The 21,450-nt window shown below is 36.9% G+C and overlaps 1 protein-coding gene across 1 annotated transcript in view; it reads left to right on the top strand.

Annotated features, from left to right (window-relative positions):
• The first annotated feature begins 1,044 nt into the window (after positions 1-1,044).
• The window catches only part of FGA (fibrinogen alpha chain), a 56,356-nt gene continuing 35,950 nt past the window's right edge, over positions 1,045-21,450 (top strand). Inside the window, exons 1-4 of the mRNA XM_044062432.1 lie at positions 1,045-1,169; positions 3,945-4,094; positions 7,727-7,910; positions 10,406-10,551. Of these exons, the coding sequence (XP_043918367.1) occupies positions 1,113-1,169; positions 3,945-4,094; positions 7,727-7,910; positions 10,406-10,551 (537 nt within the window). The 5' untranslated portion in view covers positions 1,045-1,112. The remainder of the gene's footprint in view (positions 1,170-3,944; positions 4,095-7,726; positions 7,911-10,405; positions 10,552-21,450) is intronic.

The raw sequence follows: 21,450 nt of genomic DNA, 5'->3' as shown, positions 1-21,450 counted from the left end.
TGTCTGCAGATAAACTAATTGATTTAGACAGTCTGGAACATTGTTTTCCTTAAACAGCTCACCTCTTATATGACAGATTGCTTTTAACTGTTTTACTAAGTGTATACATACCAAATGTTTCTTGAACTTTTAATTTGAGGTCTGAGAACTCATGGGAATGAATGTTATAGAAATAAGGCTCATGTAGTCTATGTGTTTCTGAATCAACATCTGACTAAAAAATGCATAAAATATTTGGAGGAAGATGATATTTCAGTATTCATACTGCAGTAATGAACATGCTGAAAGGTACTCTCAGCCCTTTATGATGCAGTATTCAAGTTGCCCACTTCATGATTGTCATCCAGCCAGTGGGACCATCAACATATAATAAAGTGCCAACTTTATATAAGCAAACAGATTTGAAGGCATCTGTCAGCTATAACAGTAAACCAAAGTCAAAGCAATTTTGACATTTGATACTAAAGTCTCTTGCCCTCACTCTGTGTATGCATGTTTGTGTGTGCATGTTTACATTTGTGTGTAAATACACACACACACACACACACACACACACACACACACACACACACACATACAGTATGTGTGCCTGTGTACACTTCTATATCTGCAGGATGTCTGGTATAATAAAATGCAATGACTGAAGACATATTGATTCTGTTGTAATGCTTGACCTACCTTTACTGTTCTTTTATTAGGATATGCTCATTAGTGACCCATAACTCTGCTTTCCTAACGTAACATAATGTGAACTAGTATGTTTCATAACTAAATGTTGACATTAAAATCATTAAAAAAGTACAAGCAAAGGTACTTTAAAGTCTAGCAAAATATTTTTTTTGCCTACCCACACTTTATTTAAGTCTGTGGGTGACCTAATGATGATAAGAAGATAAATCAGTATCTAGCACACTAGGTCACCTGGTTTATCTAAGGAACACAGAGTTCTTGCACCACAGTTCAGGACTGGAAACATTAGTGTTTACTCAGTACACAAACACAAACTGGCTGATTAGTGTGTCCCTGACTCAGTCAAGGGGGTTCAAATTGCCTTCAAAGGTAGAGGAGCTGGTCATTTCAGCTGGTGCCTTCAGAAGAGTGCAGCAGCAAAGATGAAGCTAAGACTTCAAGCACTGGCTTTGCTCTTATGTTTCGTAGCAGTTGTTGAGGTAGGCTCTCTTCTCCATAATTTTGATCTTGTTTGTCATAGGCCAGAAATGTTAATTTCTGCTTCCTGTTTTGCTCTTTGCTTGAATTGTCTTTAGTATGTATGTGCTGAAAGCTTTGTCTGTCCATTATAATGCAATTAAAAAATAAGTAACATACACTTTTGTGACTACTGGAGTCTGCTTATATTATATGCTATGTTATAGTCTAACTACAATGTTCAGTTAAAGTAATGTTCTTCTGAATGTGTAAGTGTTCTTTATTTACTGAATAATCTGTTGTGAAGCATGTTGTTGCACTGAAAAAAAAAGTACTTAGTGGCGGAAAGCATCACGGAGTACTTTGTTCTTGTATGCTCAGTGTAAACATATACAAAATCCATAGTCATGCACATACAATACTTTGGGTAACAGTGTTTTAAGTTAATTTGTGTGACAGTTTATAATCTTAGCATGTTTTGAATTTATAAGTGGGATCTAGGTTCAGGGAACACTCATGTAGTTATTTGCTAAAGTTTGGTGCAATGGTTTTGTATTTGGTCCTCACCAAACTATCCACCAACATAGTTTCAAATCCCACCTTTGCATGTATGAAAGTATACATTGCTCAGCCCTCATTAGATCAGTCATTGAATACAATGCCCCCCTTGTCGTGTATCTGTCCAGACACATGCACCAACTGGAACAGCCAAACAGATACCTTACTAAAAGGTTACAAGGCCTAAACAACATGTCTTACATGGACTAACTCAAAAGCCCTGTCACTATAGTCAGCAACCTACAGACTGCTAAGAGCTCTGGCATACATGGCATTCTCTTAACCATTCCCGATGGATTTACTGCACATCGACAAGTCAAATAGCATCAGAAATACTCGGTCTAGAGATCTAAACTTTTTCTGCAACCTTAACAGAATGGTTTGGAGGGACAGGTGTATCTCACAGAGGATACCACTGCTGTAGAACAGACTCCCCGTCCTCAAAAAACAAAGTTCATCCATGTTCATATTCAAGTGCAACTTAGATCTATAGATGAGAAACAGAAATGTACCCTGGAACTGTCCCCTGTACTAGTAATGGACAGCGTCAGGTCTTAAATGCTTTACCTTATGATGTATGGGTTCCACAAATTATCTATTGTATGATCCCAGTCTCCCAGTTATTCTCATTAGAGATAATATATAATTATCACCCATGAGATGGTTAAGGCCAGTCTATAACCAAATTGGATAGGTTATTTTGAGAACAAAAAGGGAAATTGGCTAGGCTTAAAATGACCCACAAGGGCAGTTAGGGAAGTAGTTACCTACAAACCTATGATTTATCCTAACATGTAGAATGTATTAATGGGAGTGGGATTGAAAGGGAGGGTTTGGCATAATGGCTAAGGTCTTTATCTCACAAGTACAAGATACAGGGTATGAATCTGACCTTTGGTTACTGGCTAAGCTTGTAATCATCTGCAGACTGATAGTCTAATGTTTACATAAAAATCTTTGTTAGCTTTCACTATGTTTGTGCATCAGCATTCATGTGTGCAGTGCATGTCTCTCCTTAATATAAAATCATTTTCTTTCATATGATAATGGATACTGCATGAAAATAAGAGCTAAAAGACGCGATTTCAGGTTTATAGGAAAAATGTTACAAATTGCCAAAGGCTGTAAATATGAAATCTAATATAAATCTATTTTTAGAGTATTTCTGCGGTGGTAAGGACATTTTTTATAAATGGAGCAAAATGCGTTTCTTTTCAAATGTCTCCAGTTTTAATGTGTACTGCTCCTACTAAATCATTTGAGGGATACTGTTCCTACTAAATCATTTGAGGGGTACTGCTCCTACTAAATCATTTGAGGGGTACTGCTCCTACTAAATCATTTGAAAGATACTGTTCCTACTAAATCATTTGAGGGATACTGTTCCTACTAAATCATTTGAGGGGTACTGCTCCTACTAAATCATTTGAGGGGTACTGCTCCTACTAAATCATTTGAGGGATACTGTTCCTACTAAATCATTTGAGAGATACTGCTCCTACTAAATCATTTGAGGGGTACTGCTCCTACTAAATTAAATCATTTGAGAGATACTGCTCCTACTAAATCATTTGAGGGATACTGTTCCTACTAAATCATTTGAGGGGTACTGCTCCTACTAAATCATTTGAGAGATACTGCTCCTACTAAATCATTTGAGGGGTACTGCTCCTACTAAATCATTTGAGAGGTACTGCTCCTACTAAATTAAATCATTTGAGAGATACTGCACCTACTAAATCATTTGAGGGATACTGTTCCTACTAAATCATTTGAGGGGTACTGCTCCTACTAAATCATTTGAGGGGTACTGCTCCTACTAAATCATTTGAGGGGTACTGCTCCTACTACATCTCTGAAGATTTATGATCTACTTGGTTCTGTTCTGTGTTATATAATGTTCAAAGTAAAGAGACATGTTTGCTTCTGTTATTGGAAGAACAGCAAGTGTTGTTTCTAAGACTCTAAATATTTTTTAAATCACTGTCCATTTAATCAGATTTATCCCCCCTTTTTTTCTGAGTTTGTAAATATGTTTTCATATCTGAGTATTACATTAATAAGAAGCAATGTTTTCTGCAGCCTGAGTTACAGTTTTTACTAGGACAGAATGTACAACTTACAATTTAATATATATGTATGTCTATTCCACATCTCTAGTTATCACTTTTTATTCCCATGTTTGTTCTGAATGAAAAATACAGGAGCATTTATTTAACAGTTGCATATATTTATTTTAGCTACAGTCCCCAAGTGGTGATGATGATAATGATGATCGACCCGATCTGGGTCCAAGAGGAAATAGACCAGTACTACCAGGTGTTGCTTCACAAAAATCAGGACAATGTTTACAAGCCCAAGATTTGCCACCTTGTACAGACCAAGACTGGGTAATTCATTTATTTGTTGTTTGTTTATTAATTCATTCATTCTACTTAAAATGAGCCGACCATCAGAGTGGACTTGGGGAAACCCCCAAAGAAGGAAATGCAAACACAAAGTAATTGCAGGATAAGTACACGTAAAATGTAAAAACTATTTTACAGATGAGTATTACAGTATGTTTCATAATAGAACATTCACTGCAGCTGATTATAGAAAATAATGCTCAAGATATTGTAATCCTCAGTACAAGGCACATCAGTGGATAATACATAAAAACAGGGAAGAGAGAAATAAAGATAAACACAAAAGAGGGGCAAGTGATATGACATGAATTACAAGTGGCAAACTGCTCAAAGAGAGTTTTAAAGTGAGATTTAAAGGAATACATATTTTGAATAGTTTAAAGTGTACAGGAACTTGATACCAGCTGCTTGCAAGAAAAGTGCTAGGAACATAGTAACTACATTCATTACTGGATTTCTAATGTTAAACAGTATTGTGTAGATGACCTTTCTTCTCTAGAAAGAGAGTAGCAGAAAAGAAAACCATTAAGATCCACTAAATAGTAATTTGTAGGTCATTAATTTATTTTCTAAAGCCACCCAGTTAAGTTTATTTAAGTCAGAACAGCGAAAGGAACCAGAAGGCTTATTTGCTGCAAATCTAGTATTATTGTAGGCCATTTTCTGTGATTTTGAAAATATATATTTTTAAGTTTACCATGACTATTATGCCATATAGAAGTTTAGGGAAATGTAAACTCTCAGCTAGTCTCTTCTTTGTAATTGGTTGCAATGTCAGTCTTATATGACAGAATGCTCTAAATTTTTGTTGAAAATCTCTGGTGGCATTTTGCATATGCAGTTCAAATGATGGATGGCTGTCAGTGTTAATTCCAGTTTATTTACAGTCTGGGGCAATACTGATATCAGTATCATTACCTGTACTTTTTAGGGTAACGTTCACAGAGCGTAATGATGATTAATGAGACTGGTTTGCATACTTTCTAGGGTGAAATCTACAAAGGGTAAGGATGATTTTTTTTTAGACTAGTTACTATAAAGAATAATCTTAGTTTTGCTTTTATTAATAATTCATGTATTATGAGTCAAGCAGTTTGCTTGATGATGTTTTGAGTTCAGCCTGTAACATTTGTTGGTAAGTTGCAAAATGGACTAAAGCTGAATCACCTGCATACTGTAGGTGAATCCATCTACCAATTTTTTCAAGTCATTTGTATCAACAGAGGAAAATAATGACTCCTAATATATGTCTCAGAAGGACTCTGGAGTTAATATTAAAAGAAGTTGTGAAAGTGTTTCGCAGACAATAGTCTGAATTTTATTATGTAGGTAGGAACCGAACCGGCTAAGAGCAATATTAAATGTAGCTAAGGGCCTGTAGTCAAGAACGCAGCAGCTTCTGATTAATTATATCAGATGCCATGGAAAATTTTAGGAATATTACAGTTGTAGGTTTTCCAGTACTGCAGCTTGAGGTAGCACACTGAAGTAGCCTCAACAGACCCATATGAGTGCTATGGCATATCCTGAAGCCAGGTTGAGTAGGTAAGAATAACATATTTTCATATATGAATGTTATTATTAGAATGTGAATAGCTATTTCTGAAAGTTTGCATAGTATCCTTGATATGTTTACAGGTCTGTAGTTTTCATAACTTTGAATATCTTCTCCTTTAAACTGGGGGAAAGCATAGCATGTTTCAGGTACTTGGGATATGCCCTGCAGTAAGATCCATGTTTATTATGATGGGTAGTGGGCAGTAAGACCCATATTTATTATGATGGCCGGTAGGTAGACAATAAGATGACCAAGTTATTTTCACTAGCAACGAGAAATATCACCTATAGATATTGAGCCATTGCCTTTCTTTTTTAATTGCAGTTTCATTATAGTGGAGGTGATGACATGCTGAGTGGGAAAAATAGGTCACATTTTGTGTGGATGTTGTCTATAACAGCAGAGGACATATAATGTTAAGTACTGAGTTGATAACTATTGATTTAAAGTAGTTTATAAATTTGTAGCTCTGCCAAAGATGTAGTGAAAAGTACAGATAAATACTGCTTGTGCTTTTTGACCTAAATAGTAGTTTAAGTAACAAATAAACCACGTTTTAGGGACTAATGACTTTTATTAAATGTAATAAGTATCTTCTAGTCAATCTCCACAAAGTGTTTTTTTTTCCTTCTTTATTTTATAATTGTGATTTAGTTACTGTGGTTGTCATGTAAGAGGTCTTTTGTAGATTAATGTCATAGTTTTTTAAAAACCTTATGTATTTTTAAGTAGTTTTTTTAGTACTCTATCCAAGTTATGTCTCTTTGTTTCATAAGTTGTCAAATGGAACTGCTTATCGAGGAAAGAGACTTTGCTTTCATTCTTACTTGATGAGGAACATTTTTACCCAACAGTTCCACCAGTATAGTGTTGAAAGAGCATAAAACTCTGCATATAATTTATACTTGTAGAAACAAATTCCATTTAGTATTTCAAAGTATAATAATGAACATGTTCTGGTTTTATTTTCCTTAATTTTTAATATATAGTCTAAGATCCAAATGGAGGATTTGTCGTTTTTTCCATATGACAAATATTAGTTCATGATCACTAAGATAGTTAGGTAATATTCTTCTAATAATAGATGAAAATTATGTGACTTACTTACCTATTGACCATCTAAAAAGACTGTATCCCCCAATACCCCCCAAAACTTTAATGATTTATATAATTTATGTAAATAGAACCTATAATATAGAGTCAGTTTTATTCTGTTTTTTTTTATTTGTTTTATATATGTATCAATATACACATGTATCTAATATACACAGGCATATGTATATATGAATATACATATATATATTTTATATATATATATATATATATATATATATATATATATATATATATACACGCACACGTGTGTGTGTGTGTGTGTGTGTGTGTGTGTGTGTGTGTGTGTGTGTGTGTAGTTATGTATATGTACATGGGTTGTATTCTGTTTAACTAAACCTTTCAAAATATTGAATGTTTTTTTGCTGACTTAAGAGGCTGAATTCTTTTAATTCTGTTTTTTGTGTGAAAGATCACAATACATCAGGGAGTGGAAATTGCCCTCTCCCTATTGTTTATTGTTGTCTGACCCTGAAGTTGCTGTATATGTATATATATATATATATATATATATATATATATGTGTGTGTGTGTGTGTGTGTGTGTGTGTGTGTGTGTGTGTGTGTGTGTGTGTGTGTGCGGTAGTGTGGTCTATTGTCATGATACTGTATCTATCATACTCTGTAGCAGCGTCATAGAAAAGTACTTCTTTAAGCTTGTAAATTACAATTGCAAATATGTCCTGAATGATTACTGGGAGACCAAACAATTTTCTCCTGTTATAAAATGAAAAAAAAAATATGTTCCACTTTTTCATTTTCAAAAGCCATTAAACCCTGTTAAGACACTTGAACATTCTTGTTGAGTTGTAGACTTTTCTGTTTTAGATGACATTATGGATGCCTTTTCAGTTGTTTTAAAGTCCTAAGCTGTGAAATGAATTATGAAAATGATACTGCTGTACGTATTAAAAGCTAACTCTCTTCTTAATTTTGCTTCATAGGGCAAGAGATGTCCATCTGGTTGTAGAGTTCAGGGACTCATAAATAAGGCGGATAGAGAATATGAAGACAGAATAGATAAACTCCGTAAACTGCTTAATGATAACCAGAACATCTACAAAACTGCTAGCCAGATTACAAAAGAAACATATGATGCCATTAAAAACAATCTGATTGCTGATTCTGGTGAGTGTTTAACTTCCCTTATGTTTGTGACATTTATTCTTGGCAGACTTCACTTTTCTCTCCTTTCCATTTAGAGGTGTATTTCAACTACTGGCCAAAGATAGCGGTAGTCCCATGCACAGTATTTAGAAAGTCCCATGAACAGGAAAGTATTAAGAAGAGGATTCATGGGCAAACAGAGTGAACTCTCATGATGTAGCTGAAATTACATTGTCATAATTTAATACACATTAAGGTTTTTTAAGTTTTGCTTTTAAATTATCTTTTTATGAAATTATATAAAATGAAAAAACAATAAAGAGGAATAATATGAATTTCTTATTTTAAAAGTTAAGCACTGACAAATATTGAGCTCAAAAAATTTGAATGCCCAAGACTCCCCAGGAAGTTGACTAAGCTCTGCTCTTAGTTGCCTCTCAAGGGCCCAGATTTGTGGAAAACCCCATTGGCTGGTACAGGGAGTATAGAAGTCATTGGTCATTCTATTTGATGCAAAGTTTTCTTTGTTAACCTGCCCTATGAGAAGATGTGATGTTCATACACCCATCGACAACTACTTTTTTCATTTTTGCACATGGGGTTGGGATGTCACTTCAGCAGTGACAATCATCTAGAGCCAAGGTTTAAACTGCCAGGTGGCTAGCCCTGCTGCTGTAGTTCTTCCACATCACACACTCATATGCAAACCCACACATATGGCCAATTTAGAGTGTTCAATCCACCTACTGCATGTCTTTGGAATATGGAGCACCTGGACAAAACCCACATGAACATAGGGAGGACATGCATGCTCCACACAGAAGGCACCCCAGCCAAGAATCGAAGCAGGGGAACCTCTTGCTGTGAGGCGACAATGCTATCCATTGTGCCATTGTGCTGCTCCTAAGGTATGATGTGTAATAATATAATTATGCACATATATTCTCCCAAATCAAACTCTGCATGGTCTCCCTTTTTGCTCTGAAGGGGCACTAAGATGCTAGTATCTATGACTGAGGAGAGCAGCTTTGCAGACATCTGTCTGTGTCTCTCACCCCATATTGTCCCTCTAACTTCTCAAATTCAGAGGTGCTAAAGGGTGAGCTTTGAGTAGGCCTGTACAGGGAAAATGTAGCCTGATAATCTTTGAAGAGTGCAAAGCCACAGTTGTACTGCGTGTCACTAAGTTTAATTAATTTACTTCTGTAACAAAGACCTTACTCCCCTTGCTAGTTTGTACTTCATTTTATATTTGAGTAATACGTACCTTTCTGAATTTTTTTATGTTACAGTGGTGCATTGAACACATGATATTATTTTGGTCTGTGTTTTTCATTTTGTCCTAGCTAAAAATGTCAGACAATGTGATTTGGCACTATGCAATGTATTATAGAGCATTTGAATTTGATTGCATAGATGGGGAGTTTCTAATTCATATACTGCTTCTGAATTTTTCAAGGGGGTCCGCAATGACTTTGCCAGTTTTGTGGAATACTGTGCCATACATAAAGACACATAAACTGGATGGGAATTCTAGGATATGTCAATGTAATTTTCTTTTCTTTATTGAGTCGGCTCCACTTCAGTGCATGGTCTGAAGCAAGAGCTTTTTATTCAGCAATGAGATCTCTTATTCAGGGCAACTCATGGGAGGGGTTGTATTTTCTCAAGACTAGCCAGAGGGAACTGAAGGTATGAAAAATGAAGATCATGGAACCGTACTTTGTGGATCATTAAAAATCTGGCATATTTTCTCATGCCAAGGTCTGAATCTAAAAATACTAATGTGAATGTCCAGTAAGTGTGCTGTCCTTTGGATGAATCATTAACGTGAGACCCTATCAGCCTGTGTTGATTGTAGTTCAGGTGTATGTAAAAGATCCTATGTCACCTATTGAAAAGAATAGGGGAAGTTGTGTGTGTGTGTGTGTGTGTGTGTGTGTGTGTGTGTGTGTGTGTGTGTGTGTGTGTGTGTGTCTGTGTGTATGTGTGTGTATGTGTGTGTGTGTGTGTGTGTGTGTGTGTGTGTGTGTGTGTGTGTGTGTGTGTGTGTGTGTGTGTGTGTGTGTGTGTATGTGTGTGTGTGTGTGTGTGTGTGTGTGCATGTGTGTGTGTGTGTGTGTGTGTGTGTGTGTGTGTGTGTGTGTGTGTGTGTGTGTGTGTGTGTGTGTGTGTGTGTGTGTGTGTGTGTGTGTGTGTGTGTGTGTGTGTGTGTGTGTGTGTGTGTGTATGTGTGTGTGTGTGTGTGTGTGTGTGTGTGTGTGTGTGTGTGTGTGTGTGTGTGTGTGTGTGTGTGTGTGTGTGTGTGTGTGTGTGTGTGTGTGTGTGTGTGTGTGTGTGTGTGTGTGTGTGTGTGTGCGCGTGTGTGTGTGCGCGCGCGTGTGTGTATGTGTGTGCCTCTGTGTGTCTCTGTATTTAGTCTTGCCTTCCCACATTATAGCTTATACTTATAGTTCTAGAAAATTAAATGTTGTAGAAAATTTAAAATCACGCCAATTAAAACATTTGTGTTTTAGGAGGTGACAATCGTTACGCAGAGCTGGTGAATGAGCTACGCAAAAAGATTGTGATACTAAGACAGTACATTAATAATCAGCTCAACAAAATCAGACAATTGCATGGTGCCCTTTTGGATCAGGTCAGCCAGATAAAGAGACTGGAGGTAAGTTGTTTGAACAATGCTGTTGTAAGGTTGCTTGCATATTCACATACATTTTCATCTTTTCAAGACACATACTTGTGGGAGAGTATAACAAACTCTCAGATTGTTTCAGAACTAATCACATCTTCCCTCTGGTGAATTCTTCCCCTGTCATATGCTGTTTCTAAGTACCTAAATTTAGCTGATGGTGTACTGATGAGTTCTAATTAGATATGCTGCCAAATAACATCCATTCCCTTGTTGTAGGAGGACCCACTCTTTCACCAGATGCTTTGTAAGTTCAGCTCTACTTTTATCAATATTCTTAATTCACTTACTCATCTAAAACAATTAGGAATAGATCTAATCCTGCACTTTGGCCAAAATCAAAAACAACACAACTAGTGCAGCAGAGAGATAAAGCTTGGAAAACATGGCATACACAAAATAACACAATCCTCATATCAGTCTTAAAGATACACAGCTTCTTTAAAAAACGTGTATCTTAGTTGATAAAAGGAAATTTTATAGCGCGCTCAAAGCATCACATGACTCTAACCCAAAGTCCTTCTTGTCCTCTATAAACACCCTCTTAAAACCAGGAAAATATTCTTAAACCAAACCTTTTCCCAATCTCACGAACAATGGAATAGCAAATGTATTCAACTCTCATTTTGTAGACAAAGCAGCTGAACTAACTCAACAACGTGCAAGTCAAAGCCTCCTTTCTCACATAAGATTTCATCAAATTCTATGACTTTTGCTTTACACCCAGTATCAACCAGGGATGCAGCCAGAACATTCTGTTTTGTACTCATAAGCTCTTACTGCTGCCCCCTCAAACCATCTCCCATTACAAAAAAAGCCATAACTCTCAAAATCCTGCCCCCTCATGCACTTAAATGTCTGCATCATTTTCAGCTACTCGCTCTTAAATATATTGCTTTTAGATTAGCAGTCCTGTATAAAAGCAATTACTCACTCTTTTAAATATATTGCTTTTAGATTAGCAGTCCTGTATAAAAGCAAACTGTGTACTTTTTATTGGAGGCATTAATAAATTAAAACAGTTGTCACCATAATAAGACCTCAGAAAACCTAGTCTTTTCAAGAGATGCTCATTAAAGTGTATTCTGTAGAGTAGAAAATGTTTGACTGATTACACCCTTGGTAGCAACCAAAGATTGATTGATACTGGTTAGAAATTCTACTCTAGCCTTTGACAATCTGCTAGCAAATTACCTAAAGAGAGTTTCCTTTCCTCTATTCTGTCCAATTCTACCTTCATTAACCATTCTGTATCTGAAACCATTGCCCCCACACTACGGAAACATTCCTTTATTCTGCCTTTGTATAAAGATGGCACTTCCATAGAAATGAGAAATTTCTGTTCCACTGCTATTCTTTCACATGTCAAAAATACATAAAAGGGTGTTTATAATCAGTTTATTCAACACCTGTAGTCTAAAAGTCTTCTCTAACAAACCCAGCATGGCTTTCTACCCAGTCATAGTACCACCCCCTACCCTACTGTCCTTCCTTAATACTATTTACCAAGACAGAAAGAAAAACAAACTTGCATTGACAATCTTCCTTGATCTTTCTAAAGCTTTTGTTACTGTCACCCACCCAACATTACTACATGCTCTTCATGTGCTAGGTATTTCGACTCAGTCAGTTCACCTCAGCAACTGCTCTCAAGCAGTCAAATAGCACTCAAACTTTTCTACGTACTTACCAGTATGTGCTACTCTGCTGCAAGGTTCCATTCTTGGATTGTTATTATTTAACCTTTTCATTAATAATCTTGCTTCTGCCTCAGTTCATGCATCATTAACTCAGTATGCAGATGCTGCTGGTCTGATCTGGTCATCATCCTGCATACCCTCACTACAAACTGTCACTCAAGGATAGTTCATTCCTATAGAAACCTATCTGTCACATTGCAACTACTCCTAAACTGCAATAAAACTACAAATAATACTCTTTACTCCAAGATCCTCCACAGGCAAAAACTCCATCTTTACTATCTTCTCCTCTCAAAATGTACAGCTAGAAGTAGCCTCACAAACCAAACTGCTAGGGGTTATTATAGATGATCAACTTAAATTTAACATATTCAGTATTTGGTTAAAATACTTTAAATTAGGTCTCCTTTACTAAGCTTCTGACTTTCTTACTGCAAAATCACACAGAACAATTGCTCCATCCAGTTTCATTTCAAGTTTATTCTATGCCTCACCTGCAAACATTAACTTAATAGCAGTTCAAAATCTAGAACAGTGCTGCAAAAAACTGCAGAATTTGCTACAAAGTTGTCAAACTCAAGTCATCACTGTTTAGCACTCAAAATATAAACTGGCTCAAATTCACAAAAAAATTAGCTATACACAGCTAAAAATGACGCATAGAATGCTCTCCTTTCCTGACAAATGCCCCCCACACACATTGCACACCTACAGTGGCACAGACCTACAAGGCCCCTTTGCTAATCAGACACAAATCTACTTCACGTAAAAAAATAATAATTTAATACTTTTGGTGATGTCCTATATTCCACTTACATATCAAAATTGTGGAACTCATTCCTTGCTACTATTAGGTTAATATCCTACTCCTATCCGTTTCAAAATCAAACTGAAGGGCTACCTATTTAAATCATGGCACTGATCTTGTTCTGGTTCACCTGGCTAAGCTCATCATTACATCTTTTTTCTTCTACAATTATTCATAGATTACATCCCATATTTTTGTTTCTTTTAACTCACTCTTTCCCTGTGATTATGCTGGCTGCCATTTGTTATCCTAGAACTCTTCACTCTTAATCTCTTTTCCAGCTTTAAAGTGTTACGTTTCCACTTGCACTAAATCCCTTTCTACAAACTGTTTCAACAATCTTCCCTGTAATAATGTCTCCTAATGCTTCTGTCTCTTCCTAATTGGAATAGTTTCCACTCTCATTATAACCATCTTAATATCTCTCCTTCTCTTTACATGCTAACTATCTTGCATTGATTTGTAACTATTCTTTCTCCCTTCTGAAAACAATTACTGTGCTTAAACATTATTCTTGCCACGTTATATTGTATTATATTGTTCTGTATTATCTATTTTTTTCTTTTATTACTAGAATGTGTAATTTATGAAGGTTTTCTCCCCAGGCCTCTGCTGAAATAGGGTCTTTTATGGCCCAATCTGACCATCCCTATAATCAGACACAAATGAATGTAAATAAATAATAATAATAATAATAAATAATGAATATAAATAGATAATTATGTTGTATTCCTAACACATTATCACATGACCTTAATAATGTGCCCATGTACCACCAGTTCAGTGAACTGATATTTGGTGATTCTAAAGCAGCATGTTTGTCTCTTTGTTATTGCCATACATATGTGGTAGACATCGTTAGTCATGCCTGGGGGTGCAGTTAAGTGAATTCTGACTGTATCGATTTGTTCATCTCTTAACCCTTCATCACATTTTTTTTTTGTTTCATTTTTTTGTATGTCAAAAGCAATGTACAGAATTCCACCATTCCAGCTGTTGGTTTCAACACATGATGAGTGTTCTTCTCCTCTTGCAGCAGAAACCAATTACAAAGAAAAACATGTCACTTGGCTCTTATATGCAAAAATGCTGAGTCAGGTAGCATTTGATAGCTCACAATATCTGTTAGCTATCTGTTGTTTTTCTTGTTTTATTTCTTTCTGTACCACACAATGGCAGACTTTATGCAGCTCATGCATTTTATCTTCAGTAAAGTTTTCTAGTGAAAGTAAGCTACAGTATTTAAAAACTCACTTTACTGCATTTGTTTTTGTAGACTTCCCATATGTCCATGTGTTTCTTCTGATTACCATTAACAAAATGTCATGCCGGCATAATTTCGATGAAACTACATCAGGTCTGGGATTAAGCTTGGACTATTAACTGGTCTCATGGGCTCCGTGATTTACGTGTACTGCAGACAGAGCTTTCCTGATCAAGGCAGGCAAAAAAAAATGACATCTGAGGGCTCTCCACTAAAGACTGGGGGGGGGCTGGCATTTATAACATTTGCATCCAGAATGTCTGATGAAATGACAGAGAGTCACAGACATAGACAGGAATATATACATACCGTGATAACTTCCTTTCATATCTACTTTACAGGGGATAAAGTAGTCTCCATAAAGATTTTTGGCTCATTTGCTGACCTTATATGTTGCGGTCAACAAGTTGTAGTATGTTATTTGTCTGGCTTCTATTAGCAGCTTCAATTTTCTATAAGTAAACTGTTTTCTTGTTCTTTAGCTGAGACAGTATTGTTAGAAGTAGAGGCCAAGCACTTATAATCAGCCTTAGTAGGAGATTGGCTGTGTTGTAAAAGCTCTGTGATCTGGTTTTATTTGGTTTGTACAGATCTGTTTTACTGATTGGATTGTTATCTAGATATTTGTTTAATTAATTCTATATATCACTGGGCCAAAAAATGTCATGGCCATTTTGGCTAACATGCTGACCTGATGTTCTGTGTACAACAAGCTGTAGTATCAGATCTGTCTCTATTCTTGCAAAAACTTGAATTTTTCTCCCTACTTTCCCACCTTTTTGCTGTCATGATTTTAAAAGCCAGTGTCTCTAGCTTTTGCCCCTTATAGTAATCTGACTACGAAAGTCTGCCCTTGGTTTCTATTTTCAGTTGGGTAAGATGCTGAAGTACCTCCCCCTCCCATTGTTTTACATAGATCCACAATACTGAGACCCCACCCAGCAAACTAGTATTGCTGTTGAGTACTAGCTACAAATCGTCATTTTCAGGGAGCGCCCATCTGTTTAGCATCCTTGCCACATTCTGAGAAGATCCTGAATAAATCCTATGCCATCCTTGGCCAATAAAAGATTTATTTTACTGTTTTGCACTTCACTTTTCTGCTTTGTCTGCCCGTTTTTTTGCACCTTAAATAATTTGGAATTGCTCTGATTTTGTACTGTTTGCTGTTTGTTGAGAACTGCACTTTTGTGAAGCTTTACTGACAGTGTTACAGTGTAATTTACAATTTTTTTTTTGTTGGTCCTTAATTGCTGTATTCCTATATTGCTAGCCCTGCTAAAGAGACTATATACTGTTTATGTAGTGTTTAAAGTGCCAGTATGAATTTGGTGTGTTTGCGAGACTCTTGGCTGATTTCCGCAGAGCTCAGCAATGTTTGGTGTCCTCACCTATGCTGTGAAGTGATTTCCTTGCATCAGGTGCCATCCAGGCAAAAGTTACGTACTTGTACCCAATAATGGGCATGGTAAGGGCCGAACAGAGTGGTCCTATAACTTCCTTGGACCTGGATGCCATACCTTTACTTGATTTTCTTACTACCTTGACTATGTGTTGGTCAAAGGCCAGATTATTGTCTACATATGTTCCCAGGTCTCTAACTACCTGATCAACTCCTAGGGGTGTCTTTTCAATGGAGTAATTTGCCTGAGTGGGTGTTTTCCCAAAAGGAACTATAATGTACTTCTTTGCATTTGAGTTTTAATCCATGACTTTACACCAGTCATTTGTCTGCATTAGACCTTCCTGCAGGATTTTAGTATTATGGGATGGGAAGATGTGATAGCTCCCAATCTGCAGTTTGCTGCAAACTTGGTGAGCCAGACACCCTAGTCATTAGCCTTGACCTCCAAGAAGTAGATGTCAAACACGAGTGTGCCCAGCATAGAACCCTGTGGTACTCTGCTGGTGACCTGCCTCTTGGTGGAGGTGGCCTCACTAATCCTGACTTCATGGGTTTTTTTATGAACCAGATAGCAAGCCAGTGAGTTATGTAGGGATTTATGCCTAGTTCAGTGAGTTTATTTACAATATGTGAATGGAGTATTGTATCAAATGCCTTATCGAAGTCTAGGTAGGTGGTATGCACTGTTTCCTTTCTTCCATTGTCCTGGTTACTTTCTCAAAGAAGTCTACCATGTTAAGTAGGCATGGTCTTTCTTTGACAAAATTAAACTGAGATGAATCCAGTGACTGTAGGTTGTTGATGTCTTTGCTGATCATTTCCATGATAAATCTTTCTATGGCTTTGCATACTAGAGTAGCCAGACTAATGGGTCTGTACTTTCTGGGGTTCGATGATAGTCCACCCTTTGGAAGGGGGATAACCATTGCTGTCCTACATTCTCTTAGTAAGTAGTCTGTTTTGAGGCTGTAGTTGAAAAGTGACTCAAGTGGTCCTGGCAGGTCATGTTTCAGGCTATTTAGGAGGCAACCTGGGATACTGTTGAGCCCCATTGAGGGTGGCTTTTTAGCCTTAGTGAGCACTGCTATGACCTGCTCCCTGCTTATAGTTGGGTGGGTTATGCTGGTAAGGATTTCACTAGCATTCGCTATGTGACTCTGCGCAGTGAAGATGGTACTATTTACTACCAGTTCGGCACACTGTTGTGTGTTACCTTTGAGGTTTCAGACATAGCTGTAGAAGGCCTTGTGATTGTCTTTAGCCTGAGAAGCTCTCTTGATCTTGTAATTGGCCTTGTTGACTTTAATTAGTCCTCTTACTTTAGTGATTAGTTTAATTAGCGAGGTCTTGTCATTATGAGAGTTATGCTTTGACATGACTTTTTGCCTTTTGCTATATAACCTGTTAAGATTACAATTCCACCAGTGTGTTTTTTTTGGAGGTTTGCATTGGGCTTACTTCTGGTAAGTATAGTAGCCTTGATGAAGCCATTTACATGTCTGTGGAGTGTTTTTATAAATAATTCTGCATAGGCTGTTGTGAACTCTGGGCTAGACTAGACGGGGCATTGAATTTTGACAAATTGTCACTTAATAGGATGCAGTTGGCTTTAGAATAGTTCATAACTGCAACATGTTTTGCTGGGTTTTCCAAGCTGATTTTTATTTTGAACAAGAAAACTTTGTGATCTGACCCTCACCAGTGAGGATGCGAAATGGGTGGGGGGAGGGGGTAATGCTGTACCATATTGGTGAGAACTAAGTCCAGTACGTATGACTCACTGGTTGAAGTGCACACAAACACATTAAGGGCATTTGTGTTAATAAAGTCCAGGAAATGAGCTTGCAAGCTGGAGGCACCTAAGCTGGGGACAGGTACTATAATCTGTCACAATGCTAAGAGCACCCTGAATGACATGCAGTAAGTATGTGCAGATCCACTTTTGTAGCCTGTTTATTAATGGCTATTTATGATGGAGAAAGGAATATAGCAACAGTCACAGGTACAACCCACTATGAAATCTAGAACTTCAAAAAATTGACGTGCAGCATTAAAAATGCAGAAATAAATCCAGAGCAAAACATGTGGACTTTTTCCAATATTTATCAGCAAGTCATTCAAAACACGGGCTAGTATTACATATGTTTAATATCCTTTGTCAATCAATTGCATGTTTGCAATACCTATCATCAATTATATCTTTGAAAGATGAGTGTAAAATACTTTGATGCTTATTTAAACTCAGAAGAGTAACTCTCAAAACAGTAGAGTAATAAATGATAGACAGAAGGCTATGCAAAGCCAAAGTATTACTAATTAACATCTTCAGTTAGCACTTTTGCATGGTAGTTTAAACAGTGGCCTTTTATCACATGTACAGCAACAATGACTAAAATTGAAAGCTGTGTGTATTCAGAATGCAGTTCTTTGTTAACTCAAGAATTCACCGACACCATTGTCAGTTTTTGTATAGTGGTGTGTATGTGTGTGTGTGTGTGTGTGTGTGTGTGTGTGTGTATGTGTGCGCACGTGCATGCATATTTGTGTGCACACATGCATATATGTGTGTGTGTGTTTATGGTTCCACTATATAACCTGAAATAACTATACACCAATGAATCACATCCTCAGAAATACAGCTTGAAACACAAAAGGGTAAAAACACAAACAATAAGTGTTTTTGGCAGAGACAGGCCTTCCGGCACCTCTTCAAAATGAAACAAGAAATAAATACAAAAGAAAAATAAAAAACATGAAAGAAATAAAATGTGAACATTTCAAGTGACTAATAGATATTATGAACCTTAGTCTTTTTACATTTAAAAAACCTTTCACATTTTTTTCCCAATCAGTTCCTGCTGCATTTTTTACTAAAGCTCCTACCCTTCCCAATCAGAGAAGGGAAAAAATCGACAGCTTGCCCAAACCCCTCACATAACTCTGCTATCACACAAACACAAAGAAAGAAGCAATGTCCCCAAAACAAAGAAACCTCTGTCAGCACAAAAACAGAAAACAGGCTGGCAGTGATTTTCAATGGCAAGTAGTTAACTCTGTAAGTCTCTACTACTTGTAACTCAGGCACCTGATGCTCAGGAAAGAGGAACTTAGTAATCTGTAGAGTAGCTATATATATATATATATATATATATATATATATATATATATATATATATATATACACACTAGACTCCTTTATCAGTTCATACACAGATGCGCGCACACAAACGCACACACACACACACACACACACACACACACACACACACACACACACACACACACACACACACTCACACACACACACACACACACACACACACACACACACACACACACACACACACTCACACACACACACACACACACACACACACACACACACACACACACACACACACATGCACGTACATATGCACCCTTCTACTCATGTGTGTGTATGAAGACAATTAGAAAGGAGTAGACTTTGAAAAGGTAATTATATCCCCAGTAATCCTAGATATAGTTTAATTGCATCTGTGAATATGTTTTTAAAGACATAAAGGAAATAATTAGATTAGTACAGTATTTTCAATTGCACAGTATATGATGGTATCAGTAGATCAGTCACTAAATGTGCACCATGGGAGAGTGACATTCTACAGGTTATCACACAAAAAATTGTGTTAAAATATTTATATTAACAATTGGCTTACTGTGAATAGCCAGTAGTGGATCTATGTGGAGATATCTAGGGGTCTGCAGTTCTTCACCATTTTTAAATCAGAATTATAAGATGATAGCTTCTGATGTCTGTTTACAAGTAACATAAAACACAGTAAGGTTGTGAACTAAACACAAAAGGAATTAGTTACAATAATTAGTATATGGAACACTGGATTTCTACATTGCCTGTCATTCTACACCAAATGCCACACTGGAGTGGTGGCCAAGTGCTGTCTTTGTGGTTGACTCTGGGACTGCACTGTTGAAGGGAGAATTTTCCCTTGCCTGGTTTTACTATAACATTAAAGTAGACTACATTAACTGAGTAGGCATGAGTTTGACTCCGGTGGTAATGCCCTCTAGATGTCTGATACAAGAAATGAAAGTCCATCTCAAAAAAGATGTGTTTAGTGACATAGAAATGTAGACTTTCGTGGGGTATAAGGGTTTCTCAACTAGTCTAGCCATTCCCTTACATATTAGGTGAAATCAAATCCTGTTTACCAAAGAGCTTATTTTTCATCTATGACTTGTGGCTGTTTCATGCCATCTTTAAATTCATTATGGTTTTTGACTTTTGGTTTCTGACTTTCCTGTTTCTTTTTGCTTTAATTTGGATTTCATTTCTTCCCATTCTATCATTTATTAAATGTTGTAGATTCACAGAGTCTTGCTAAGCTTACAGCCAAGCAGAGCATTGAGAAGCTCATACACATCACTCATTACGTGATGATTAGAGAGTGATGATGTTTTTACCTAATCTTTGATACCATCTCACTTGAGAACTAAAATATGTGCTCTTTGGTGTGATTTGCATATGTATTTTAAACAAAACAGCATTGCTTGTGTCATGGTAAGTTTGATGAAATCTTTCTGTATAATGAACCATGCTATAGCAGTATATATGAATATGTGGTTGCAGTCTGTAGGAATGAAATTCGTAACAGCAAATGCTCTTGCAAACTTGTTTTTCAGCCTGCTAGCCGGGTATGGAGATATAGGAGGTGCAGAGGGTTTACCCCCCCCCCTTGCAAAAATATTGTTTTTTTTTTTTTTTTTTAGATTTAGACTAAAAAAATAATTTTTTTCTGTATTCACTCATGTGACAATTCCCTCAATGATGAGACAAGTGAATATGAATTGCGACCCAGTGCAGGAATATGTTAAATTTCCCAAATGATGTAAATACCACTACATATCCCAAAAGCATGCATTTATCTTTGTAGCAGTGGCTCCCGCACTTCATGCATGAAAAATCTTGACTCTGTGTGTCAGTAGGCAATAATTTAAATACCAGTTCTACAGGAGCTTTTGCCATCCTCCTTTTCGTCAGTTTGTATCCACTTTACCACCCCTTTAAGCAAGGAGAAGGATACCAATGCTTCTTTCACATCAGTGCTATTATTTTACTAATGCTTCTCTGTGCATATGGGAAGTGATGAATCAATCTGCATTCTTGTGGTTGATTTTTGAGTTGCAATCCTCTTGGAGGCACTTTAAATTTCTTCTGTGATGGCTTCATAATGGTCTCACTGTTCTACCTTTTGGCAAGTTGGCCATCCCAGGTAACTACATCATAGCTTAATACTAGGCTAAGTGCCCTTGTGGGCTTTTTTAAGCCTAGCCAATTACCCCATGTAAGAATCAAACCCTGCACCTTGTGTCTGTAAGGCGAATGGGTCTATATCAGCTTATTGAAAGCTGAGAAGAGCAAACATTCTTTGATCAAACCCTAAATGTCGAACAACCTAAATGTCGAAGACACGGAACAGCGATTTTTTTTCCCCCCAGGGAAAAAAATCACTGGTCTGTTTTCAGGAGTTCGCCATTTCCTCCACTGTGGTGTTTATAGGTTCATAGGTTTATACTAGGCTATTTGCCCTAAGGCATTTATAAGCCTAGCCCAGAGTTTTTGTGGCTTACGCCACCCCTTATGTTAAAAAATACTGTGCCCATTAGTTTGTTGTGCCTCTGTCCAGCAGTGACACAG

This window comes from Protopterus annectens, chromosome 2.part1, assembly GCF_019279795.1.
Source record: "Protopterus annectens isolate FY-2018-M chromosome 2.part1, PAN1.0, whole genome shotgun sequence".
Taxonomy (NCBI): Eukaryota; Metazoa; Chordata; order Ceratodontiformes; family Protopteridae; genus Protopterus; species Protopterus annectens.
Note: the sequence above shows the minus strand (reverse complement) of the source record. Positions and strands in the feature narration are given on the sequence as shown.